The 27748-nt window shown below is 46.6% G+C and overlaps 2 protein-coding genes across 2 annotated transcripts; one reads left to right on the forward strand and one right to left on the reverse strand.

Annotated features, from left to right (window-relative positions):
* Positions 1-364: 364 nt before the first annotated feature.
* LOC113139566 (uncharacterized) lies at positions 365-6622 on the reverse strand. The gene is made up of 11 exons (XM_026322870.2): positions 6508-6622; positions 5315-5356; positions 4951-5232; positions 2690-2932; positions 2395-2610; positions 2175-2216; positions 2067-2093; positions 1672-1695; positions 1549-1587; positions 793-1152; positions 365-673 (listed from the first exon to the last, which is right to left on the reverse strand). Exons 1-11 carry the CDS (start codon positions 6536-6538, stop codon positions 456-458), a joined length of 1524 nt encoding a protein of 507 aa, XP_026178655.1. The 5' UTR covers positions 6539-6622; the 3' UTR covers positions 365-455.
* A 2839-nt stretch (positions 6623-9461) lies between these two features.
* LOC113139261 (disks large homolog 4-like) lies at positions 9462-27120 on the forward strand. Its single transcript, XM_026322343.2, is given in 19 exon segments — positions 9462-9564; positions 10835-10902; positions 15148-15273; positions 20564-20614; positions 21380-21504; positions 21580-21749; positions 21945-22081; positions 22174-22324; positions 22926-23194; positions 23582-23684; positions 23765-23861; positions 24023-24199; positions 24284-24375; positions 24378-24452; positions 24652-24753; positions 24837-25009; positions 25227-25336; positions 25418-25509; positions 25632-27120. Coding segments are annotated over 19 exon segments (2322 nt in total). The 5' UTR covers positions 9462-9467; the 3' UTR covers positions 25739-27120.
* Positions 27121-27748: the final 628 nt, after the last annotated feature.

Consider the following 27748-nt stretch of genomic DNA (forward strand, 5'->3'; position numbering starts at 1 on the left):
GCAAGAACTTTTTGTGTTAAATTTTGGTTTGAATTATTGATCTTGTCATTCTGGACTGTTCACATTGGCTCATCAATTGGTTTGTTATTGACAGTTTTCAATAAGAGGTTTTTATACACGTATAATTTAAAGTGAGCTATAGCTCTCTATATAGTTCAGAGGTCAGCTGACCCTGTAACTCCAGTTTGTACCACATGTTGGGATCCTGTCTGTGGTGATCGTCACAGTTGACCACAACACGTCATCAGACTGACTGGACTCTGACTGTGGACCAGTTTGGTTTGTTGGGGAGTTCCCCGTAAGTCCACATTAATTAATGACACAATGTGACTCAAACACATTTTATCATCAGCTTCATCATTTATTAGAGAATTCTGCAGTTTGAAAGTGTCGGACAGTGACTGGACATGTTTTATCATCAGGGTCAACATTTGTTTATAAACACAGTCTGCAGCTCAGAAGTCATGCTCAGTGGTGACATCAGCAGTGATGTCATCATATTCTTCATCCAATCCCTGAGCTTCTTCAACATGCTGGGTCATTTCCATGGAGACGACCGGTTTGTTTCCCATGTTCCTGCTCCAGCAGATCGACACCATCAGACCAGTGCAGACGCAGAACGGACAGAAGACCAGAAGGTGGCAGACGAGTCTGACCACAGGCACACAGGAGGCTGCAGGACGAGAGAGCACAGGGTCAACTACAGCCAGAACCTCTGACCTCGGACCTGTACCTACAGCTGTGACCTCTGACCTGTACCTACAGCTCTGACCTCTGACCTACAGCTCTGACCTGTATGTGGAGTAAGTGTTTTTATCTTCAGTTGTACTTCTGTACTGCTCAGGTCTACTCCGCTCCTGCGGACGGTGCAGGTGTAGTTGCCGCTGTCAAAGATGTTGGGTTTTCTCAGAGTGAGGCTCAGGTCTCCAGTGATCAGAGCGTCAGTTTTCATCAACGTTCGGTTTCTGTAACGCTGGTTTTGTCTGGTCAGATCGTCACCGCTCAGCAGACGTGCATGAATAGACGAGTCCCTGAGGTCCTCGCGGCTCCACGTGACCTTGGACCCTTCAGAAACAGAGACACTGGCCTGGCAGGGCAGCAGAACAGACTCCGCCCCCTCATACACCTCCACACCTGAGGCATGCTGGGAAACTGAGGACACAGAACCAGGAATCAGTGATGTACAGACACAGTCACAATGTTACCTCATGAATCTTTCAGAGAATTCATTAGATGCTCATCCTAGCAGGTCTTTGGTTTATGGACCTGGATCACGTCTGTAAGGACCCATGACCCTGATCACTTGGAGGTTAAACACAGACAGAAGCAGCTTAAAGGTCCCTGTGGAATTTGAGGGTGTAGAAGTCAGAGCAGAGGTTTGAAATCTCTGTCCTGCTCAGGACACAGGAGTCACAGATGTGATCCAGAATCTGAAGGTCTGAGTGGGTCCACTGATCAAGGCTTGATGGACATGATGAGTTTTAGTCTGATCAGTCGTGTTTTCAGCAGCTGTTCATGTGTTTGACTGTAAAGGTTTCATCAGCTCACCTGGAGGAACAATGAGTCCATACAGCAGCACAGCCACACCTGTAACAGAGGGACAGGTGAGAGGTTACTAAAGGGCAGAGGTCACTAAAGGTCAGCGGTCAGCAGACAACTCAATCAGCTCACCTGCAACAGGCAGCACCGTCACACCTATAAAAGTAAAGAGGTCAGAGGTCAGCAGAGTCACTTTGTGGTTTAAAAACAGTGGAAAATGTCACTGGACTTTCAGCAGCATCTCATGGTCTTCATCAATAAGGGAAGGTGACTTACGTCATCATGTGACCTGCAGGTACAGACCTTCAGTCCCACCTCCCACACCTGAAACCAGCTGCACATGACGATACCTGAAGCTTCACCACAGACACTAAACTCCATCAGCTGATGAAGACCATGAGAGGCAGCTGAAAGCTCTGGACAAGTGGACTCTGAGTGAAGATTTCAGGATGAAAGTGTGATGATGTGTGATTGTGGCGCCCCCAAGTGTTGGTGACAAACTCCACTGTGTATTTGGAGAAACTTACAGCAGAACAGAGGACGGCGTCTGCACCCTGAAAGGACAAAAACAAGAGTCCAGCTCGTGTTTAAGGTTCAGGTGTGTTTCATCATCACAGCAGATCATGTGACTGTACCTGCAACGTGTTTCCTCAGAGCACCCAGTCCTGGGCCTGGACCTGCAAACACACAGTCATCAGTCAGTTTACTGGATCATTGTGGTGGATTCACTCAGGTTCAGTCCAGATGAGAGAGCTGGGAGGACTCTACGAGCAGGGTGTCCTGGGGACGTCCCTGATTGGACAGGAATCACAGGTTATAGATTCTGTACAGACCTGAAGCTGATAGTTTTCATACCTGTTCGTTTCCTCCACAGCCACAAAATTAGAACCAGACCCAGAACCAGAAAAACCAGAACTGCAGGGAGAACCAGGAGGAGATAGTGGAGAAAGGAGGTGGGGAAACCAGAGGAGGAGTCTGTAGAATTGGAGAGAGAAGAAGAAGAAAAAGGAGCAGACGGTGTAGAAGGAGACGTGGTGGAGGTTGGAGGGTCAGAGGTCGTAGTAGGAGGATCTGTAGAGAGGGGAGCAGAAGCTGGTTCAGTGCAGTTTATCATCAGCTCATAAACAGGATGTGATGTCACAGTCCTGACCTTTGACCCTGAGGCGGCTCTGTTTGCACTTTAACAGTGAATCAGTAGAACAGGAGTAGAGGCCTTCATCAGACTGGTTGACATGATGAAGTGTAAACTCTCCTTTAGGTCCAGATCCAATGAAGACATCGTCCCTGAAGAAATGAGCTTTTACTTCAGAACGATCTCTGTGTTTACAGCGCAGAGTGACATCACTTCCTGTCAGCACAGGACGAGCAGGAACCTCGATGATCAGAGGACCACCTAAACACAAGAACCATATATGGGCAGAGTTACACCAACAGACCAGAGACATATATGGACAGAGTTACGCCAACAGACCAGAGACATACGTGGACAGAGTTACACCGACAGACCAGAGACGTATATGGACAGAGTTACACCAACAGACCAGAGACACAGGTGGACAGAGTTACACCGACAGACCAGAGACATATATGGACAGAGTTACACCAACAGACCAGAGACACAGGTGGACAGAGTTACACCGACAGACCAGAGACACACGTGGACAGAGTTACACCGACAGACCAGAGACACACGTGGACAGAGTTACACCGACAGACCAGAGACACACGTGGACAGAGTTACACCAACAGACCAGAGACACATATGGACAGAATTACACCAACAGATCAGAGACATATATAGACAGGGTTGCACCAACACACCAGAGACACATGTAGACAGAGTTACACCGACAGACCAGAGACACACGTGGACAGAGTTACACCGACAGACCAGAGACACACGTGGACAGAGTTACACCGACAGACCAGAGACACACATGGACAGAGTTACACCAACAGACCAGAGACACATGTGGACAGAGTTACACCAACAGACCAGAGACACAGGTGGACAGAGTTACACCAACAGACCAGAGACACAGGTGGACAGAGTTACACCAACAGACCAGAGACATATATAGACAGAGTTACACCAACAGACCAGAGACACACGTGGACAGAGTTACACCGACAGACCAGAGACACACGTGGACAGAGTTACACCGACAGACCAGAGACACACGTGGACAGAGTTACACCGACAGACCAGAGACGCACGTGGACAGAGTTACACCGACAGACCAGAGACGCACGTGGACAGAGTTACACCGACAGACCAGAGACACAGGTGGACAGAGTTACACCGACAGACCAGAGACACACATGGACAGAGTTACACCGACAGACCAGAGACACATATGGACAGAGTTACACCGACAGACCAGAGACACAGGTGGACAGAGTTACACCGACAGACCAGAGACATATATAGACAGAGTTACACCAACAGACCAGAGACACACGTGGACAGAGTTACACCGACAGACCAGAGACACAGGTGGACAGAGTTACACCGACAGACCAGACACACGTGGACAGAGTTACACCGACAGACCAGAGACATATATGGACAGAGTTACATCGACAGACCAGAGACACACATGGACAGAGTTAAAAAGACAGACCAGAGACACAGGTGGACAGAGTTACACCGACAGACCAGAGACACAGGTGGACAGAGTTACACCGACAGACTAGACACACGTGGACAGAGTTACACCGACAGACCAGAGACATATATGGACAGAGTTACATCGACAGACCAGAGACACACGTGGACAGAGTTAAAAAGACAGACCAGAGACACACGTGGACAGAGTTACACCGACAGACCAGAGACACACGTGGACAGAGTTACACCGACAGACCAGAGACACACGTGGACAGAGTTACACCGACAGACCAGAGACACACATGGACAGAGTTACACCGACAGACCAGAGACACACGTGGACAGAGTTACACCGACAGACCAGAGACACATATGGACAGAGTTACAGCAACAGACCAGAGACACATATAGACAGAGTTGCACCAACAGACCAGAGACATATATAGACAGAGTTACACCAACACACCAGAGACACATGTAGACAGAGTTACACCGACAGACCAGAGACACATATGGACAGAGTTACAGCAACAGACCAGAGACATATATAGACAGAGTTGCACCAACAGACCAGAAACACATATGGACAGAGTTACAGCAACAGACCAGAGACATATATAGACAGAGTTACACCAACAGACCAGAGACATATATAGACAGAGTTACAGCAACAGACCAGAGACATATATAGACAGAGTTGCACCAACAGACCAGAGACACATATGGACAGAGTTACAGCAACAGACCAGAGACACATATAGACAGAGTTACGCCAACAGACCAGAGACAGTGACAGTTACTTTTTTTATCTGAGACAATGATGGTGACGTCATCGCTCCTCTGTCCAGATGTGTGTTCACAGAAGAAAGTTCCACCAGAGGAGCTCAAGAGATCCAGACCACAGAAGGAACTATTGAACCTTCTGGACCCTGAACCAGCTGCTCCACAGTCCTCAGTCTGGTTTCCTCTGGTCCTCTTCACTGTCCATCCACCACCTGTCTGTCCATCTTCAACACAACTCAGAGACACTTTAGAGTTTCCACTGAAGAACTGCTGAAGGTTTGGACTGAGACGCAGAGAGACTGGAGGACACAGACAGTCAGTTAGTCAGTCAGTCAGTAAATGTATCTGTATTATTGTTTCAGTGTCTCTGGTTGTTCTCACCTGCAGAAACAGTCAGTCCAGACAGCAGCAGCACAGACACACCTGCAACAGGAGGTCAGAGGTCAGTGAAGGTCAGAGGTCAGTGAAGGTCAGAGGTCAGTGAAGGTCTCCCTGGATAAATGTACCAAGTCCAATAAAGATGAGTTCATTAATGGCAGGATGTCTTTAAGCAGTCTAGTCGGGATGGGGTCTAAGAGACACGTTGATGATTTCGATGAAGCAACTACTGATGTAAATTCAGAGAGATCTATAGGAGAGAAGCAGTCTAAACATAACTGAGGTCCTACAGATGATTCAAGAGCTACTGTAGTAAAAGATTCATTTATTGCAGGTATAGGAAGCACCTGCTGAATTTTATCTCTAATAGTTGTGATTTTATTTGTAAAGAAACTCATAAATTCATCACTGCTGAGAGCTAAGGGAACACTGGGCTCAACGGAGCTGTGACTTTTTGTCAGCCTGGCTACAGTGCTGAAAAGAAACCTGGGATTGTTCTTATTTTCCTCTATTAGTGATGAATAGTCTGCAGTTCTGGCTTTACGGACTGTGGACTGGACTTAAACTAACAAACTAATGCAGGTTAACTTCATTAAAATAATCAGGAACAGGGTGAAGCTGGAATCCAAAACAGGAACAAGTCAGGAAATGTAAAAATAAAAGGGTAAACCAGGAAGTCATTTGAAGCAGATATAACAATGTGACGTCCTGCTCACACTTTGCTCAGACTTTATTATTGATCATCTGACACTGAGCTGATCACATTCTACTGTCAGTGGCAAAATAAGATGCAGCTCGGCCTGTGCACTTTGTGGTCGTGAAGCTTTTTCCTCAGAGACAGAAACGATCAGAAAACCTTTGTGTTCTCAGTGTGACAGTTCACATCAGTGGTGTTTAGTTCAGTCCTCAGGTTATCGTCTGCAGTGAACAGGGAGAGGACCAGTCCGTGTTCTGCATTAATCATTTCTAAAATGTGGAGAATGTTTTTTCAAACACAAACAGATGCTGGAAAGTTTCTCTGCAAAGTCTGATAAAGCTGAGCAGAGAAGAGAGAAACAACCAACACAGTTAAACTGCTGCTGTTTGTTGTTGCAGACGTGTCTCCTTTAATCCAGTCAGACTCTGCAAAGCTCCATTTAGTTTTAAATCAATACTTTCAATCAACGAATCAAAGTATCAGCTCAGTGTGGACTTACCCAGCAGCAGACTCACAGCTGGAGGCTTCATGGTGTCTGGATGGAGACTGGTCTCTGAGCAGCAGAGCGACGCCTTCACTGTCACCACTTCCCTGTTGACACTCAGGACGTCACTGGTCATAAGTGTAAACACTGGAGACACTGGTGTTACTGGGAGCACTGGACTCATTGATGTTAACTGGTTTTGTCACTGGTGTGTTTGACATGTCAGTGTTTTTACTGGTTTCCATCAAAGCACTGATGTTAATGTAACTGGTGTTACTGGTGAGTCAGTGGTGTTCTCGCATAGTGCTGGTCCACTGGTGTCACCTCCAGTTCAGGTGGTCGAGGATTTTTTCAGGTTATTAAAAGAAACTGTGTCTTTGTGACTGTTTGTCTGTGCAGAGTTTTCAGAGCAGCTGAATGTGGAAGTTTGAAAACAACCAGAAGAAAACACATCCGCTCAGTGAAGACATGGAAAGAAGAAGTTGTGTTTAAATTAGTTCCAACATCTTCACACGATCTGAGACCGGACTCACTGTAACTGTCGTCTCAGTGTGCTGGCTCCATCCATCCATCATCTGTACCCCCTTATTCCTAACCAGGGTCACGGGGACCTGCTGGAGCCTATCCCATCTCTCTCTGGGTGAAAGGCAGGGGTCCACCCTGGACAGGTCCCCAGTCCATCACAGGGCCACATAGAGACAAACAACCTCACACACTCACACTCACTCCTATGGGCAATTTAGAGTCACCAATCAACCTGACATACATGTTTTTGGACTGTGGGAGGAAACCAGAGTACCTGGAGAAAACCCACACAGGCACAGGGAGAACATGCAGACTCCACACAGAAAGGCCCCTGATGGGTTTCAAACCAGGAACCTTCTTGCTGTGAGGCAACACTGCTAACCACTAACCCACCATGCTGCCCATTGTGCTGGTTCCTGTTTCTGTAAAAACTTCTTGACTTGTCGTCTTTTAATGACAAATGTCAGTTTCAGTTTTCTGCAGCTCATTGCATTTACTGAAAGGAGAGATCCTGAAACCAGTTCTCCCAGTCCTCCTAGTGTGAACCAGTCGTCCAGCTGACATAAATCCTGTGTTTCCAGGGATGAGACAGATAAACACAAACTGAGCAGCACAGTGTTGACGTTAGTCCAGAACATGAACTCCAGGGTCTCACACCTTCTTTATTTCCTCCACAGCTGGAGAACCAGGGAACTGGATCTGCTTGGACTGACGAGGACAGCAGGCGGAGGAGGAGGAGAGGCTGTGAATCTGAATCCTCAGTGTGAGTTTGTAGCTGTTTGTGATTGAAGCTGAGTGTCAGCAGGAAAACAAGGAGACAGAGAATCAGACAAACAGCTGGAAAAGGCTCCAGCCTGAGCCCGGTGAGAAAATGAAGTGAAGACACCAACAAAGTTCTGCAGCTCAGGTGGGTCGGTTTCAAATGTGAGGTTTCTCCACAGGGGGGCGCTGCACACATGTACAATCTGCACATGATCCGGCAAACATCAATAATTCTCTATTGGTTTGTTATTGACACCTTCAATAACAGGAAGTATAAATACTTTGAGGTGTTTTTATAAATGATTCCAAATGGCATCTTCATGTTCTGGTTGTTGTTTATTTTCACCCACACTCATATAAACAGGGTTGAATTAGACCTGATCACAACAATAGACAGTTATATTGTCTCATTGGAAACTCTCAGAATTATTCTAGTTTGTTAGTTCTGGTTTTTATGGTTTGTGTTATAAACTTTTACTTCTAACTGCATTTACTATTAAATTTTTCTTTATTTCTGCTTCTCTCTGCTCAGTTCATGTTGTTTTGTGTTAATGAATTTCTTCTTTTATTCAATTGTTTGTTTTTTTCTGTTTGTTGTTTATTTCCTAAATTTTCCTCTAATGTTAATCTCACACCCACAGCTTCGTCCAATCCCGTGATCCGAACAGGGGAAGTGGGTGGGACATCTTTCTCGACTGGAGTGGAGGGATTAAGACTTCATTACCCAGCATGCAATGTGTGTTTGTAAAATCCCTAAAGAGGATTTATGTGGATCAGAGACGACATGCCCCTGAAAAGAGAAGGTGAGACGTTTTTATTGACGGTTTATCAGTTTCTGACTGTATGTGTGTTTGTGGGTCAAGTGTGTGTGTTGTTGTGTATATGTGTGTGTACACGTACATCAGTTTGTGTGTTTGTTGTGTGTCCACTCTTGTCATCTGTCCTCTACGTTCTCAGCTGGTTCTTTCTCTTCACGACCTCCGTCAGCAGGAATGTTGGTCAGATAATCACCTGCTGACCTTTGACCTCTGACCTGCAGTTACACCTGTTATCATTAAAATACAATGACCAGATTCTTTTTACTGCTTTGACTTCAGAGGGACCCTGCATCATGTGACCTGCACTGTACTGCTGAGTACTACTACTACTACTACTACTACTACTACTACTACTGTTAATACTGCAGTTAGTGCTGTGCAGCTGTGGAAAGTTACTGAGGAATCATTAAGGAGTACTTCATGACCAACCCAGACAATGAAGAGTTAAAACTGAAAACATGTCACACACACATATTTACAGTGTTTCTCATGTCCAAGTCTTTTTCTGCAGCTGTGGTTTAAATTCAATGTAATAAACAGAGAATGTGTCAGGAAGTTAAAGGTTTTAATACAAAGTCTGTTCCAACGTTTACACGTCTGTGACAGGAACAACAAGAAATTAGAGCAGAGTAAGTCCCGACTAGTTCATTTCATCCTGATGTTTAACCTGGAGTGAAAACTGATTTGGTAAAAATGTAAACACACTGAACTCATTCAGAACCTGGAAAACAGAGTAACACTCAGAGAGATGCTGTTCAGTGGAGTCCAGTAAAGTCTAGTAGAGTCCAGTAGAGTCCAGTAGAGTCTGGTAAAGTCCAGTAAAGCCGGTGCTGGTTGTCTTCCTCAGATACTGAGCGTGCTCTGCAGGTGATGGAGGCCTGTCAGGCTGGAGCTTCTGAAGGGGTCAAAGGTCGTGCTGAGAAACTGCTCAGCATCTTCCAGAGCGACCTGTTCCAGGCTCTGCTGGGTAACGCACATGTTCAACACACACGTATTTACCACACACACACATTAAACATAGAGCAGGTTCCTACTGTAGAAACACATCAGGTCCTCAAAACGTCTCAGGTCAGATCCCACAGTCTGAACCTGTAGATTTAATCAATATCAGTAAATCTGATCGATCAAACTGATTATTTCAATGTTCATTTGAATTTAGTTTTTATGTCGTGTTAACGTCCGACGTGCATTTATGTGTTTTGGGGACATGTTGAATTGTTTTTACTCTGGTCCTGAAAAAATCCACTCAGATCCATTACAAGGGGGACAAATCCAGTCCTGGTTTTGCATCGAACATCTGAAGCAAAAACCACTGAAACTTTATCAGCTTCAGAGAAACTGGGACCATGTTCGGCTGCAGAATGATGGAGATCAGTGCAAGCAGTACAGTACAGACAGTAATATGTTATAATAACATTTAGCTGGCACAGGATGAGTTTTAAAAAATACGTGTCCCCCATAAAAACCTCTGGGCCCGAGACCTGGTTCCTGGTCTGACGTCCAGACTGTTTCTGAGCTCAGTTCAGGATCGAAACCAGAATGACGTCCTCAAACAGAACTTCAGTTCAAACAGTAAAAGGAGGGAAACAGGCCTGAAGGACGAGGCAGGTGCCTACAGGACTGATCTCAGGTCTGCTGTCTCCACCTTAATCTGATTTTAGTGCCGTCACATGACACATCAGGGCAGGGATTGGACGAGAGTCTCTGTGCTGTGATTGGTTGGTCTGATTAAGCAGGTGCAGTGTTAAAGGTGAGAGCAGACGAGTTCATGTGACGTTACATTTAAACCACAGCCACACGAGCTGAAAACACTTATCAGTGTTATCATGTTCTTATTTTGTTACAACATATTGATTATGTGATTATTGATTTGTCCATCAATGATACAAACCTTCAAAATGATTCAACATCATTTACATTTATTAGAATAATGAAAAAAGCAGCAAATAATTTCAGAAGCTGGAAACATGAAATATTAATCAGATGATCAAATTAGTTCACAATACACTTATTGATTAACAAACATATTGATTCAATAAATAACTAATTAGTTTGTGAACACCTGAAAAATAAAAGTACAAGGAGCAGCATCTGGATAACTAGTCAACTACTCCTTCATTACGAGGGGCGGAGCTTCACCTGAGTGATGTCACACACCTGACGCAAAGTTAACGTGCCTGTGTGTGTCTGTGTGTGTGTGTGTGTGTGTGTGTGTGTGTCTGTGTGTGTGTGTGCAGATATCCAGGAGTTTTATGAGTTGACTGTGTGTGAGAACCAGACGAGTCAACCGCACACACCTGGGCAGGTATGAACACACACACACACACACAGTGTCTCTCTACCTCTTTCTCTAATCCACATGGCAACACCCCTCACTGTTACCTAGCAACAGCTGCAGCAGCATTACCGGGGCAACAGCTGCATAACACTATGGCAACAGGAACCCAACCCCCTCCTCTCTCTCCCTCTCCCATCGAGTGACTCAAGGAGGTGTACGCCCCCTCCCCCCTCCAAAACAACACCAGTCTTCTTCTTCTTCATCTGTCTCGCTGCTCGCTCGCCCCCTCTCTCTCTCTCGCTCGGTGCTGACAGACGGAGGGACAGCAGAGGCGAGAGAGCGGGCGAGAGAGGACAGACTTACAGACAGAAAGGAGAGAGAGAGGGAGAGAGAGGGGGGAGGGCGACAAAGAGAGAGAGAGCGACCGAGCATGAGTGTGTGAGTGTGTGTGGTAATGTGTGTGTGTGAGTGTGTGTGTGTGTGAGTGTGTGTGTGTGTGTGTGTGTGTGTGTGTGTGCGTGTGTGTGTGTGGGGATATGGACTGCCTCTGCATTGTCACCACCAAGGTAAGACCGCGGCATGCATCCTCCAAACACACACACACACACACACACACACACACACGTCCTCATAAACCATGTGTGTGCATGTGTCCTCACAAACCATCCAAGCCTGTGTTTTCATGTGTGTGTGTTTGTTGCATCCATCATGTTTTCATTCAGCGTCTCATCACGTGTGTGTGTGTTTGTGTGTGTGTATGTGTGTGTGTGGTTAGCGCAGCCACATTAGCGTGTGTGTTAGCTCCAGCCTGTAGCTAGCTGTTAGCAGGGCCATAAGAAACGTGTCATGTGACAAATGTGTTTCAGACCTTTCACATCCTCCAAAAATCTTTTTCTCAAATTTGACCAAAAAATCAATATTTGATCACTTCCTGTTTCAGCAGAGTGCAGTGGGTCATGATCATCTCGTTAAATGTTCTCGTACATTTGTTGTCCCCTTAATTTACCTGGTTTGGCCCAATATTTCTTGATGTTTAGTCCAGTTTGTACTTCTACATCCTGGAGTTTTAGTCTTGGTTTGGACCTGTACATCCTGAAGTTTTAGTCCTGGTTTGGACCTGTACATCCTGGACTTTTAGTCCTGATTTGGACCTGTACTTCCTGGTGTTTTAGTCCCTGTTTGGACCTGTACTTTCTGGTGATTTAGTCCTGGTTTGGACCTGTACTTCCTGGTGTTTTAGTCCTGGTTTATACCTGTACTTCCTGGTGTTTTAGTCCTGGTTTGTACCTGTACTTCCTGGAGTTTTAGTCCTGATTTGGACCTGTACTTCCTGGAGTTTTAGTCCTGGTTTGGACCTGTACTTCCTGATATGGTAGTCTTGGTTTGGACCTGTACTTTCTGGTGTTTTAGTCCTGGTTTGTACCTGTACTTCCTGGTGTTTTAGTTCTGGTTTATACCTGTACTTCCTGGTGTTTTAGTCCTGGTTTGGACCTGTACTTCCTGGTGTTTTAGTCCTGGTTTGAACCTGTACTTCCTCGTGTATTAGTCCTTGTTTGGACCTGTACTTCCTAGTGTTTTAGTCCTAGGTTTAACCTGTACTTCCTTGTGTTTTAGTCCTGGTTTGAACCTGTACTTCCTCGTGTATTAGTCCTTGTTTGGACCTGTACTTCCTAGTGTTTTAGTCCTAGGTTTAACCTGTACTTCCTTGTGTTTTAGTCCTGGTTTGAACCTGTACTTCCTCGTGTTTTAGTCCTTGTTTGGACCTGTACTTCCTCGTGTTTTAGTCCTGGTTTGGACCTGTACTTCCTGGTGTTTTAGTCCTGGTTTGAACCTGTACTTCCTCGTGTTTTAGTCCTTGTTTGGACCTGTACTTCCTCGTGTTTTAGTCCTGGTTTGCAACAGTATGTCCTGGTGTTTTAGTCCTGGTTTGGATCTAATGTTTACTGTTTTCTGTTTCCAGATCCCTCTGACATTTCCTGCTGTGAATTTGGTCTGTTTTCAGGTGGATGAGTCTGGTCAGAAATAGCTTCTTCTATCTTTAGCTACTTCTGCTAATGGACCCACACACATTGTGTTTATTTGTGTGTGTCAGACCGACACTCTGCTCACTCCTGATCGAATGATTTTTAAATACAATCCTGGTTATAGATCAGTTCAGACATGGTCCTGCACGATGTTACTCTTTGGTAGACCAGTTTAGTCCAGTGAATTCCAGTATGGACGGTCTTAGATGTGAGTAAACCAGTCTAGACGTATTTCAATCAGTTCTTGGACACGTTCATTAACTGCACACCAGTTTAAACTTATTTTGACCAGTGCAGTTAAGCTGAGTAAGTCTGTATTCACACAAATAATACTTAACCCAGTCCAGAACAGCCTTTTCTACCAAAGGTCCTGGATTTAGACGTGATTTAGTCCAGTTTGAATTTCAGTTTAGAGCTGTGGACGATTTAATCCACAATTAAAGCAGCTACATCAGTTAAGGGCTTTGTAACAACTGTTGAATGAGCGTGATTTGTTCCGATATTTCCTGGTGTTTGGTCAGACATTTACAGCTGTTTCAGGTCTGTTTCAGGCCTGTTTCAGGTCTGTTTCAGGTCTGTTTCAGGCCTGTTTCAGGTCTGTTTCAGGCCTGTTTCAGGTCTGTTTCAGGCCTGTTTCAGGTCTGTTTCAGGTCTGTTTCAGGTCTGTTTCAGGCCTGTTTCAGGTCTGTTTCAGGTCTGTTTCAGGTCTGTTTCAGGTCTGGCCTGGTGTTAATAGAGATGTTAGACGAGGTATAGTTGACGTTAATGAACACACCTGTTTCTATTAAGGACCGTATTGGTGACATGTTTATTCAGAGTCATACGGGTGTTGAGTTTTTGGATGAACTTGTTCCTGTTGGCCTGTGTGTGGTTTTACATCAGTGTCTGAGCAGTTTCATTGATAACACACTGAACCCTGAGGCCGACAGTCGAAGCCCAGACCCTCAGTGATTGACGTGAAGCGTAAATAAGCAGTAAATAAACTGCACATGTGTGACAGTGAGTAGAGTAGCGTGTGCGGCGCTGCAGCCACATGTCACTCAGACACACGCGTGTAAACACAGAGTGGAATTATCAGCCAGGCAGATTTCCAGCAAACTCGTCAACACATTTTACCCAGGGAGGTATTTATAGACTGCAGTCAGTCACAGAGCTGCTGCAGTCCTGACGCTCATCTGTCGGGGTCTGTGTCGACTCAGGTGGTCATATGGTCTGGGGTCAGGTGAGAGACTGTGACCAAGGGGTTAGAGGTCAGGAATCAGGTCTCTGGACTACCAAAGAGTATGTGTTGACTGGTCCTGGTCAAGTTACTTTTTACTGAATTGTGCTGATTTTTAAATGACTGTCTGTTTAACTAACTGTCTGACTGACCGTCTGACTGTGTCTGTCTGACTGACTGAGTGTCTGTCTGCCTGTCTCACTGGCTGACTGTTGACATGTCTGCTTACCTGTCTCTCTCTCTGTTTATGAATCAACGTTGGCTCCTCCTCCATCCAGTGATGTCAGTTGCCGGGCAATGGAGGCACTCAGGGCCTTCTCGTTACTATGGCAACTGCATCACTGTAGCCGTCTCTCACTCTCAATGTCTTTTCCTTGTTTTTTCTTTTGTTTCTGCCTTTTCTCCTCCCTCTGTTCTTCTTCTTCCTCCATTTCTTCTGCTTCTCTTCTTTTATCCTGCTCTCATTGTTTGTATATTCATATATTTGTTTTTTTGATTACACATTTCTTTACTTCTTTCAGTCATCTTTCCTGTTTCCTTCCCTCTCTCACTTTGTCCCTCTTTCATCCATCACGTCTTTCTTCCTTTATTCCCTCCATTAAACTCTGTCTGGTCTGGGGGAGGTCTGGAATAGAAATGAGTCTCAGGTCACCTTGATGTGTTTGTGATGATGTCATGGATTATTAACCAATCAGATCAGTGAAACATACCTAACCCTGACTGAATGATATTTTAGTTTAAGTGAAACTAACTCATCACCTTAACCTGTGGAGAGGATCATTAAAGTTCAGGGTCTATTTTACAGATTTGGACGGATCATTTCCACCAGTTTCAGAGGGTAGAGACTTTTTTTATAATACACTTTAATGAGGTTTTTATGATTTAATATTTAATTTTGGACAAATAGCCAATATCAATATCTGCTATACATAGATACTGATGTGGGCTCATGCTAACATATGTACGTATGTATTTCCTATAGGGTTCAGTACTAATGCTAACAGCTAATGCTAACACCTGTTAATACAGAAATATCGTTACCAAGACGATGAGACTCCGCCTGTCGACCCCAGCCCCGGTCACATGACCCACGGACGCAGCACCGAGCTGAGCCACGCACACCTGGATGGATACACACACCCTGCTGCACTCACCGTAAGTAACACACACATACACACACATGCATGTTGAGGAGAACTACACATCCCAGAATTCAGCTGTCAGTCAAACTGTGTTGGTGGACAGGTGACTAATATGGGTTCAGGACGTTTAAGTGAGAAGGTGTGTAAAGGTCCTTGAGAAGGGTTCTAAGGGTTTATTGAGAATGACTGAGAGGTCCTAGAGGAGGTTCTGAAACAAAAGTTTGGGGGACCAGAGTGTCAATCCAGGGCTTTGAGTTGTTAAAGAGGTTGTGGGGTTCTTGAGAAGCCTTGAGAGATCTGTGAAACGGCTCCAGAGGTGAGTGAGAAAGCCTGCAGGTGCTTGGGAGGATTTTTCAGTGGAATCTGGTGGAAGGTTGGTACGGTTAGGTTCTCTGAGGGTGTTACCAGATACAGAGGGCAAATATTTCAGGTTCTCCCAGAACGGCTTGAGAAGGTTCTTGGTTGCAGTCCTTTATTCCACCAGCAGGAGGCAGCAGCACTGCTAATGAGCATCCGTCCCGACAGACACAGTGAGGTAGTACACCTGTACACTGTGACACACCTGTATGACACTTAACTGTGTGATCTCAGCGTAACGTCTGGTTCTGTCCAGCAGGGGACGCTGTTCTCTGTAAGCTGCCATGAACGTTTATCAAGGTTTTAGTGAAAATGGTTCATACTGCACTGAGGAGCCCCAGCAGGTCTGACAGGTCACCAGAGATTTTCAGGGTTCCTGGTTACCTGAACAGTCAGATCAGGCTTCCAGGTGTGTGTGTCAGTGATGTGAGCAGCAGCAGGTCTGCTTCATGTTTTCACACAGAGGAGCTGAGTTCAGGCCTGGCTTTCCATCATTGTGAGGACCTTTACTTGTAAACTGCTGCCCCCCCAGCCCCTGACACTGAGCCTGGCTCTAACCAGAGCCTGGTTCTAATCTAGACCTGGTTCTAGCCTGATCCTGGTTCTAACCCTGACACAACCCTGAAGGTGTGAGGATCAGGAACATGTCACAGGCGTGGGCTGATGCGTCCCTCTCGTTTTTTTTTTGTTTTTTTTTTAATCCTGCCTGGCCATCACCATGGCAACAGCGAGAATTCCAGGGAGGGGAGAGCACAAGGATGGGAGGGGGCGTTGCCATGGCAACAACATTATTCAGGATGTTCGTGTGTGTCTGAGTGTGTGTGAACTCTCTCTCCCTCTCTCTCTCTCCCTCTCTCTCTCTCTCCCTCTCTCTCTCCCTCTCTCTCCCTCTCTCTCTCCCTCTCTCTCCCTCTCTCTCTCTCTCCCTCCCTCTCTCTCTCCCTCTCTCTCCCTCTCTCTCTCTCTCCCTCTCTCTCTCTCCCTCCCTCTCTCCCCCTCTCTCTCCCTCTCTCTCCCTCTCTCTCTCTCTCCCTCTCTCTCTCTCTCTCTCCCTCCCTCCCTCTCTCTCTCTCCCTCTCTCCCCCTCTCTCCCCCTCTCTCTCTCTCCCTCTCTCTCTCCCGGCCAGCGGCCAAGTGACATCACGTAGGGGAGGGGATTCCTTCAGAGAGCGAGAGGTAAAGGTAGAGAGACATAGAGACATATAGCCACAGAGAGAGAGAGAGAGAGAGAGAGATGTGCAGTGGAGCGTCAGGATGGTCGAGTAGAGAGAGAGAGGGAGAGTGGGCGAGCGGAGGAGGAACGAGGGATGACAGAGAGGGCGAGCGATAAACAGCCTCTCTCTCCTCCTTTTGGCGGACTGGTCTTTCTCTCGTCCTGGTCCTCTTCACCCAGGCCTTTGTGGTTAATGTTCCTCTGGACGAACGGGGGATGGCAGTGATGTGCTGAGCCGTCAGTCATGACCGAGGCGCTCAGAGTCGTCCGCTGTCCTTCCTGCTGAGGTCTCTGTCTTTCTTCTGCCTTGGTGCCGGTTAATTATTCATCCGTCGCTCCATCCCCCGTCTTTATGTAAGAGCCCGAGGGGACAGAGGAGACAGAGGAGTGATGTTTGTGTCGGTGTGGTACGCCAAGAAGATGGGCCGCAGATTCATCAACAACGTGAGGAGAGCGAAGAGACACCGACAGAGGATGATGGTAGGACGCCGTTCATTTGGTCCCGCACTCGTTAACGATCAATCTGACGCTTAATGGAGCTCATTAGCATGTGATTGGCTCAGCAGAGGGGGGGGAGGGGCCTGAGGTCGGACCAATCATGTTGTAACAAGGGGGAAAGTTTCTGCGACCTCTGGGGGTGGGACCAGTGTCACTGGGTTCCTGAAAAGTTCCAGACCAGCACAGGGACTGGAAGTGTTTTCCAGGAATCTTTAGAGGCCATGTATCCCAGAATGCACTGGGTTCCAGGATGTTATATTTTCCATCCTGTTATTCTTATTATGGCACATTAAGATAAGCTGGTGATTCGGGGTTTCAGAGTCCAGATCCCATCCAGAGACTGACAGCAGCAATAACTGTGGTGAATCCAGAACCTGGTTCAGCTTATGGGTCTGAGCCGTAGACCTCCATTGTTGTCCAAAAACCATTAAAAACCCAGCAGGGAGCCACACCGCTGACCTGGCTCACATGGTTCTTCCTCACCAACAATGGGAGGCCCGTCTGTTTCCAAAAACCAGCTCCAGACTCTGAGAACGGCCGTCACTGTTTACAGTCTCTGGTTCTACTGCAGCTTCTCTCTGCACAAAATAACAAAATCACCAGTTTTATTTATGAGTTTTAAAACATTCAGGGTGGACGGACAGCGGTTAATTATCTGCTGGTTCTAGTGGTTTATGTAACTTATGGTTCCTGTTGGAAAGAAATTTGTTGCTGCCAGTTTATTGGAGGTGAAGGTTGATCAGCCTGTGGACTTTGGATCCAGGATTCAAAGTGTGCCAGTGTGAACTTGACTCATCTTACACCTTTGGTCAACTGACCTCAACTGGTTCCTGTTTCCTGCTGACAGACGTCTCCTCCAAACCTCGTGTTCCGTCTAGAGAAGCTGTTTTTATGGAGATGTTTGTGATGATGTGTGGATCACATTTGTAGCAGCAGCAGATTCTTCCAGGACTCCAATAGTCCACTGACTGTTGATTCAGCAGTTTGGACACATGGAGAACACTTTGCTGTTTATTGCTGCAGTTTAAAGGTTCTCCCCGTGGGTGACTGAGATGTTTCCCATGTTGATCCTCTGCAGACTCAGAATCCTTAAACCAGATCTTAGCTGCACTGTTAAACGGGCCCAGCATGTTGGACTGTAATGAAGATGCATGGGGTCTTTGTTAACCTCATAGATAACAGTTAACCTCGTGGTCCAGTTGTGTAGTGGGCTCAGTGCACGTCCGTCCACTCAGCCCTTTGATACATGTGGAGAGGATGTTTCTGACCTTTCTCCACAGCACCAGTCGTTTCTGTGGGGGTGTGGTCGAGAGGCATAGACTCACAGTGGCAGAAACAGAGAGAGAGAGAGCTGTCAGGGGAAATGAGGAATAGCTTTAATTAATTCAGTGCCAACTGTAACTCACACTCTCTCTCCCGCTGTCAGCGAACCTCTCTCGGCCTCTCGGTTATATAACGCCATTGAAGCGCTCTCTGCTCGCTCTCCTGCAGATTCTCCAGAGACACTCGGGCTGAAGTGAACTGTGTGCTGTGCTGCTGACAGCTGCTCAGGCTTCAGGGAGTCCAGATCACTGTGTTACTGACAGACCCAGTCCTCTATGTTGTGTAGATGACACAGTCCAGTCCTGGTGGACTCTCTGGAAACTTGTACAGTGGCACGAGCACGTCAGCGGTAATGCAGCACAGACGAGAGTCCATTAGTCTGAGCTGCGTCTTCAGGTTAAAGCTGCATGAACACACCAGTTGTCTGCTGCTAAAGGTGTCTCTCTGAAAATAAACACACCTGTAGGTGGAGTTTTACATCCCTGTCACCATCGTGGTGTCACCTAGACCTGAAGAAAATCACATATACACATTATCCAGTTTGACGTTCAGCAGCAAAATATGAGGAAACAAAATGCAAATGATCAAAGACCCTAAAGTTAAAATCCTGCTTCAGTCAGTGCAGGAGTTTTACTACAATACTCACAGTATCAGCAGTTAAAGTCTTGATTCTGTCTCAGACCTTGTTCTCGCTCACATTATTAGATTGATGTTTATATACATTTAGCTGGTGGTGCCCAAACTATGGGTCGGGTCCCTCCAAAGGGTCAGTGCTGCAGCAGAAACACATTTAGTGGAAGTGACTGAGAAATTAGTTAAAAGCAGGAAGTAAAAATTCAGAGACAGAACAGATTTAAAAAACCTACAACACAGATGTGATACAGGTGGGGCTCATTACCTGCTGCCACGCTGTTCTCTGATTGGCTGTTTGCTGGTGGGTGTTGGAGGCAGCTTCAGTCAGTCAGTGGAGAAACTGATGAATGTCTGGTTTTTGAAGACAAACTGGGAGATACTGTTTCCTCCAACACTGAATAATAATAAACCCAACACTGTGATGGCCATTATCCACTGTGTGCAATTATAGTACGTTCTGTGTATAATCTTATAGTTTGTTGGTCCCTGCTGCTGCACTTTGGACCTGCATCTAAACAAATCTTCACCATGTAGATCTTCATCAGTAATTTTATCATTATTATTTGTTAGCTGACTAACGGATCCTGACCCCAGGGCAGCAGCCCAAGTGACGAGGTCGACAGGTTAACTGATCAGAGCCTGACTTAGAATAAAGAGGTGACAGCCAAGGTCGTACCACGGCTGAAGAACTCCTGAAGACAGGTTCACTGTGGTGTCAGGAAGTTGTTTAGTTCAGTGAAATTACTGAGAAATATGTTTCACACACAGCTGGGTGTCAAAATTTAAGATAAACTGAAACAGAACCATGTATACAGATAGAATTGGGCCGTGAACAGACCCCTGAGGAGCTCCAGAGTCTCCACTGGCAGGTTTAGTTTTTCATTCATAAACAGGTGAAACTTGACAGTTCCTGATGTTTCTGTGTTTATTTTAATCAAAGTGCAGTTTGTAAAACGATACTGGGTAAATCTGCTGCTCTGACCTCCGAGCCCTGAATGTTAAAGTAACGTTGGCTCAGTGTGTCGGGACCTGGTCACGTTTCTGTTGGTCCAGATTTCTTACTGAAACCGGCTCGACTCCTCGTCTCTGCAGGAAGTGATGTAAGAGCCAGGCTGTATGAGATGATCTGAGAGAGACGTGGTCGCTATAGCTACAGCTACAGTTGCCTGGGTAACCGGCCCCCTGAGGGCCAAACAGCTGTTACCACGGAGTTGCCATGGAGACGAGCAAGGAGAGAGGGATGCTGGATGTGGTTTAACCCTTTGTGTTTGTGTTACAGATGAACGGATCAGAGGGAGAACTGGAGTACGAGGAGATCACACTGGAGAGGGTGAGGGTGCGCACACACACAGTCACACACACACACAGTCACACACACAGTCACACACACACAGACACACACACCTACACACACACACACAGTCACACACACACACAACCAAACAACCATCAGTCTGTGAGGTCCAGAAATAGCCCCGCTCTGCTCTGTTTTTAGAAACTGTCACTCCGTGTTTAAAACTGACTTCACCCCCAGAAATAAACTCCCCTGCTTGACATCAGCGGGTTATTTATGACCGACCGCCTGTTTATTTTAGGAAACATTTTAGAGCTGAAAGCAGCCGACCCTGAACTTTAATCAGCTTCAGATCTGCACAGAAACGTTCACAGAAACCGTTGGAGCTGAAATGTATAATTACATGAGTCACTTCAGCCTCAAACATCACACTCTGCAAAACGTGTCCACGCAGAAAACCAAGTCCTCAGATCATCTGCTGCAGTGAAACTATCAGGACCACAATATTCCAAATGTTACTGCAGTAACAAGAGAAAAGTATCAGCATCCAAATGTACTTGAAGTAGTCAAAGTAAAAGTACTTTCCATACTGCTGAGTATCTTATCAGTTATCAGATAAATGTGTTGAAGTACACGTAATAAGACATTCAGAGTACTAACTAGTACTTTAGATACTTCACCAGGGTTCTGAATTCAGGACACAGAACATTGAACCTGATCTGCTCAGGTGAGATGACAGGTGGGCGTCCATCAGAGCCAAGTGCATTGTGGGTTCAACATTAAACTGAGTCTGTGTTTCAGGGTAACTCTGGTCTGGGCTTCAGCATCGCAGGAGGAACTGATAATCCTCACATCGGAGACGACCCGTCCATCTTCATCACCAAGATCATCCCTGGAGGAGCCGCCGCCCAGGACGGACGCCTCAGGTACCCGACCTTCTGTGCTTGGTCGATATGATGAGTTTGTGAACCTTTCTGACCTTTAACCTCCACCGTCTCCAGGGTGAACGACAGCATCGTGTTCGTCAATGATGTGGACGTCCGTGAGGTCACTCACTCCCTCGCCGTGGAGGCACTGAAGGAGGCGGGGCCTGTCGTCAGGCTGTACGTCCTGCGGCGGCGCCCGCCGAGTGAACGTGTCACACAGATCAAACTCATAAAGGGACCTAAAGGTAGGGAAGGAGGCGAGGACAGGAGGAGGCGTACAGCCGTTATGTGTCATTGGAGTTCTGCTGCTCTGCCGCCCTCTGGTGGACATGTACAGTATTTCTGTTTAGTAAATAGTCCAGTTTCCACGCTCACAGCTTCAGTGGTTCTAACGCTGTAAAGATCTGCTGATGTTCCAGCTGTGTCTCTGTCTGCTCCAGGTCTGGGCTTCAGTATAGCAGGAGGTGTGGGCAACCAGCACGTCCCTGGAGACAACAGCATCTACGTCACCAAGATCATCGAGGGCGGGGCCGCGCACCGCGATGGACGCCTACAGATCGGGGACAAAATACTGGCTGTACGAAAATAAATCTCACTTCATATATAATCCTGTTGGACAACTGCGGCATGTACAGGTGTGTGGTCTAACCTGGTGTACGACCCCCACAGGTGAACCACGTGTCTCTGGAGGACGTCCTTCATGAAGACGCTGTGTCAGCCCTGAAAAACACAGGAGAGGTGGTCTACCTGAAGGTGGCCACGCCCACCGCCCAGTACATCCACCCTGCTGATCGATACAGCCCCCCCGACCTGACCAGCTGTAGGTACACCTGTAACACCTGCTGCTCAGGCCTCTTTGATCCTCTTAAGTCTTCACATGCAACTACATCCATCCCTGTCCCCCCACACCTGTGCAACCTCAAGTGAAACATAAAATACCCCAAAATAGAAAAAAGTCTTCTCCATCTTATTTCACACAGGTTCACTAAACTCAGAGACCAGGAGTCGTTTATTATTGAATGAAAGACTAAACAGTAAAAATACTAAATTTGTTGAGTGTATGTGGAGTTTGATCACATGATCACAGTTTGCAGACTATGTGGTGTGAATCCACATCCCAAGCCAGAGTGTTCCCATCAGACCTGCAGTTTGATCCATGTGTGTCAGGGACATGGACCAGGTGTGAACCCCCTGAGCTCCTAAACTGCCCCCATGCACAGACTGAACTGAAACGTGAAGAACAACAACGTCATTTGTGCACAGTTTCCTCCAAAGCTGCTGGGTTCCCATATGTTCCTTCCAGTTTGGCTCCATCAGAAGCCCCCTCCCCCATGTTGCAGGTTTAGGCGGTCTGGGTCTGCAGATGAATGGAGGCGCCCACAGGATTTTACTCACACATTGTGTATCTGTGTCACCTGCAGCCTACATGGAGCCCGACTACATGTGTGATTACCCACAAGCCCTTCCTCCACCATCACCACGGCGATACTCACCGATCCCCCGCGGCATGATGGGAGAGGACGACTACTCCCGGGAGCCTCGCAGAGTATGTGTGCAGCGCGGGTCGACCGGACTGGGCTTCAACATCGTGGGCGGGGAGGACGGAGAGGGAATCTTCATCTCCTTCATCCTCGCAGGAGGACCAGCAGACCTGAGCGGAGAGCTCCGGAAGGGAGACCAGATCCTCAGTGTGAGTACAAGGCCCTCAGACCAGGTACTAACAAACCCCACAACAAGAAAAGTTAGAATTTGACTTTAAACTGTGGTTGAAAATGAAAATCTGTTTGTTGTTGTTTTTAGTAAAGTGACCGTGTTGAGCCTCAGAGGAAGCTGCAGGTCTTCATGGCTTCACTTCTGTAAAACACAGAGAACGTTCATACCGGAACAGGAACCTACAGCCCAGATCAGTGTTTCTTTGAAAAACCAAAAAGAGAAAACAGGATTTATTTAAATCTGCAGAAACACTGTTACAGAGAGATGTTCACTTTGACCAGCAGGTGGCAGCAGAAACGTGACCACAGTTTACCTGAGCACACTGACTATACAGGTGTGTGTGTCTGTGTCTGTGTGTATCCAGGTGAACGGCGTGGACCTCAGGTACGCCACACATGAACAGGCGGCAGCCGCACTGAAAAACGCCGGACAGACTGTTACCATCATAGCACAGTACAGACCTGAGGGTGAGCATTAACCAGGTTGTCATGGTGATTAATTGGATGTTAATTAAATGTATTAACAGGAAGTGTTTGTGTGTTTGCAGAGTACAGTCGCTTCGAAGCAAAGATCCACGACCTGAGGGAGCAGATGATGAACAGCTCGTCTGGAAGTCTGAGAGCCAACCGCAGCTTCTACGTCAGGTAGGCGGGGCCATCACACCTGGGCAGGTACCTCACCTGGAGTCGACCACATGAGTAAATCTGTAAATAAGAAGAGAAAAGTTATAAAGAGGTTCAGGTAAATTAGTCCAGCGCCTCCACCTGTCACCTCAATATAACCTATAACCTGTGACCTGTTTCAGGGCGCTCTTCGACTACGATAAGCAGTGGGACTGTGGCGTCCTGTCACAGGCTCTGGACTTCAACTTTGGGGAGGTGCTTCACGTGTTGGACAGCGGCGACGACGAATGGTGGCAGGCCAGACGGGTGAGCCAGCAGGGGGAGCTGGAGGAGCTGGGCTACATCCCGTCCAAACACAGGTGAGTACAAACACACACACCCATGTTTCTGCACAGGAGCGACAACACACTGATGTGACACCTGTGTGTGTGTGTGTGTTTCAGAGTGGAGAGGAAGGAGTGGTCACGGATGAAGAGTAAAGGTAACAAAGAAGAAGAACCTGCAGGCAGATATGAACAGACAGAAACACACGTTGATTTCATGTGTTTGTGTTTTTGTTGACAGGGAGAGAAGGATTCGTCCACAGCTACGAGCTGGTCACTCAGATTAAAGGTCAGTTCCCTTTGACCTTTGACCTCCTGCGTCCTCACAGTGTAATGGCGTGTGAGAGTTTTCGTCAGTGAAAATAGACTGGAGGGGGCGTTAGGGTCCTGATATAAACATGACGACACAGAGTTCACATCTAACCTCCGTTTCCAGGTTTGTTTGTTCAGCAGATGTAAATAAAGTTTTACACCCTCTGTTTCTCTAGTGGACTACGCTCGACCCGTCATCATCCTGGGTCCGACCAAAGACCGGGTCAATGACGACCTCCTGTCTGAGTTCCCAGACAAGTTCGGATCCTGCGTCCCTCGTAAGTCTCCGGCTTCAGGTGGTTCAAACAGGAAGTGCTGAGTTAACAAACAGGAAGTCACTGATTTAGACCTCTGTCCACAGACACGACGCGTCCTCGAAGGGACTACGAGGTCGATGGGCGGGACTACCACTTTGTGTCGTCACGGGAACAGATGGAGCGGGACATCCAGTCCCATCGCTTCATCGAGGCGGGGCAGTACAACAACCACCTGTACGGGACGTCGGTGCAGAGCGTCAGACAGGTCGCCGAGCAGGTGAGACGCTGGTTACATGACTGTGTTTCTAAGAGTTTTTGGACAACAATGGAGGTACAGACCAATAAGCTGAACCAGGTTCTGGATTCACACACATTACGGTGAGGACACCACATTCATTGGTGCTGTCAGTCTCTGGATGGGGTCTGGACTCAGAAACACACACACTGAAACCTTGGCTGCTGCCTATAAACATCGTGGTGTGTGTGTTCACCAGGGGAAGCACTGTATCCTGGATGTGTCGGCCAACGCAGTGCGGAGACTGCAGGCGGCTCAGCTCCACCCCATCGCGATCTTCATCCGACCACGATCCCTGGAGAACATCCTGTAAGCCTCTGAGGTCATCTGTGGTGTCATAAATACGTCACATTGTGTAGGTGCATGAGTAATAATGTTCTGTGTGTGCAGGGACCTGAACAAGCGTCTGTCGGAGGATCAGGCGAGGAAAGCTCTGGACCGAGCCATCAAACTAGAACAGGACTTCCTGGAGTGTTTCACAGGTAAAAACACCACCTGCACAGGTATGACAAACATCAGACCTGTTTGAGACGTTAAAACCTGTGTGTGTGTGTGTGTGTGTGTGTGTGTGTGTGTGTGTGTGTGTGTGTGTGCGTGTGTGCAGCCATCGTCCATGGAGACAGCTTCGAGGAGGTCTACCACCTGGTCAAAGCCGTCATCGAGGAGCAAAGCGGCCCTTACATCTGGGTCCTCACCCGCGACAGGCTCTGATTGGCCGCTACCTGCCACAGGTGCTGTCTCCACAGGACCCAACAGGAAGCAGTTTGTCTTTTTATCTTTTTGTTTTCTTTTAGTGGGATGATGGAGAGTGAGTGTTGTGATTGGATGGATGCTGTAACCATGGCAACCAGGAGAGATGTGTTGGTTTAAATGGAGCCTCGTTCTCCACCTGTCTGTGTCAGAGGACAGACACGTGATTGATTGATTCAGTGTTGATCAATAATCCTGTATTATCAGTAAATAATGAATCAGCGACTGTAGAGTTTGGTTGGTATTGAAGTATTTATATCATGCTATTTATTTATCATTTATCTATTTATTTATTGATTTATCTATTTATTGATTGATTTATCTATTTATTTATGTGAAAATGGTGAGAGTGTGTGTGCGTTTGTGTGTAGTGTACATAAAGACTTGTGTGACTGTAAATAAAACGATGGGGCTCAAACACACAGTCTATTCAGGGCTTATCCAACAACCAATGGACTACAACAACCATAATCCAACTGGACTACAACACCTGACACATCCCTCCGTTGACTGTCATTACCCACAGTTCCACAATCTAGACTACATTATCCACAATCCCATTCGGTCTGGACAGTCCATCTCTACTACACCTCATATATCTGGACTACAACACCCTCAAGACCTTTTTGTCTGAACTACAACACCCATAATCCCCTTTTGATGCAGTGGACAGTACGGACAGATTTTAGTAATTGCAGTCTCTCTGGTTGCTTAGCAACAAAAAGGAGGTAAAACTGAAAAAATATTATTTTTAAGCAAAGGATTATGGACTACATTACCCACAGTGCCCTGCTGTGGTGAAGGTTGTGACGACATGGTGTCACACATGTGACAGCGCATTAAGACTACAGTACCCACAAGTCCCAGCTGAAGCTCTTTGAGCCACTGTGATGCTAGTACCCATGATTCCCTGCTTCTGAACAGGACCAGAGGCACTTGCCCTGTGGACTGCACTACCCACAGTGCTTTGGGAGCTCTAATATATTTCCTGGGTGAGGGACCTGTCATGTGGGGTGTGTAACCATGGCGACTGGGACTGATGGTGGATCCAACATGGCTGGTCTGATGTTCCAGTGGTTTGACTGAAAATCAGGGTCATGTGAATAAGAATTATATTAAAAATCATCCTAATTATTGATGATAATTATTGATCATCTCACACACACACACACACACAGTGTTGCTTTCTTTGAGCACTGACACCGACACTTTATAAACGCTGCCGTATATCTGAATATTGATTACCCTGACACTGTCTGGTTCATGACAATGAAATCAATCAGTTATCAATGACACTATTGAAATATTGAAATAAATTCTGTAGAAAAGCTCTGCCTGATCAATCAGTTTGAATATGAATTAATCATGATGTGGTGACGCCTCTGTTCCTGTCTTAATAATCACCTTATTGATTACACATCAGCAGGTTTGTATTTGGTGTCTGTGTTCATGCTGTCCCCCCCTTCAGCCCCCAGGTGTCTCCAGACTTTCCCTCTGCTTCCTGTCACATGACCCATCACACACCTGTTTCAGTCAGCAGGTTCAGACTCCCTGTGTTTCCCTGTGGACTGAACCTCAGCACCTGCCCCCTGTCAGAGGTTCCTGCAGGTGAGTCAGTTTACCTGTCGACGAACTGAGACATGATGTTTGTTGACAAACAGGAAGTGAGTTTGTTGTGATCAGTTTATTGGTACATTCACATTATTGTTGACAAATCCAACACAAGTTTTCTCATGTAGTTTTAATTCATGAAACAGTTTGACTGACGGTTGAACAGCATCATTCAGCTGTACCTTCATGTGGTGATCGATAATTATTCATCAATTAATTACACACTGAATAACTCTTATTGGTCCAATGCGTATTAAAATACTTCAAGTTTTGAGTACTTTTATGCTTCACAACTCAGCCAATCACAGCTCAGTCAGACATGATCTGCCTAGCAACAGGGAATCTGCATGGGATTGGTAA

This window comes from Mastacembelus armatus, chromosome 18 (genome assembly GCF_900324485.2).
Source record: "Mastacembelus armatus chromosome 18, fMasArm1.2, whole genome shotgun sequence".
Taxonomy (NCBI): Eukaryota; Metazoa; Chordata; class Actinopteri; order Synbranchiformes; family Mastacembelidae; genus Mastacembelus; species Mastacembelus armatus.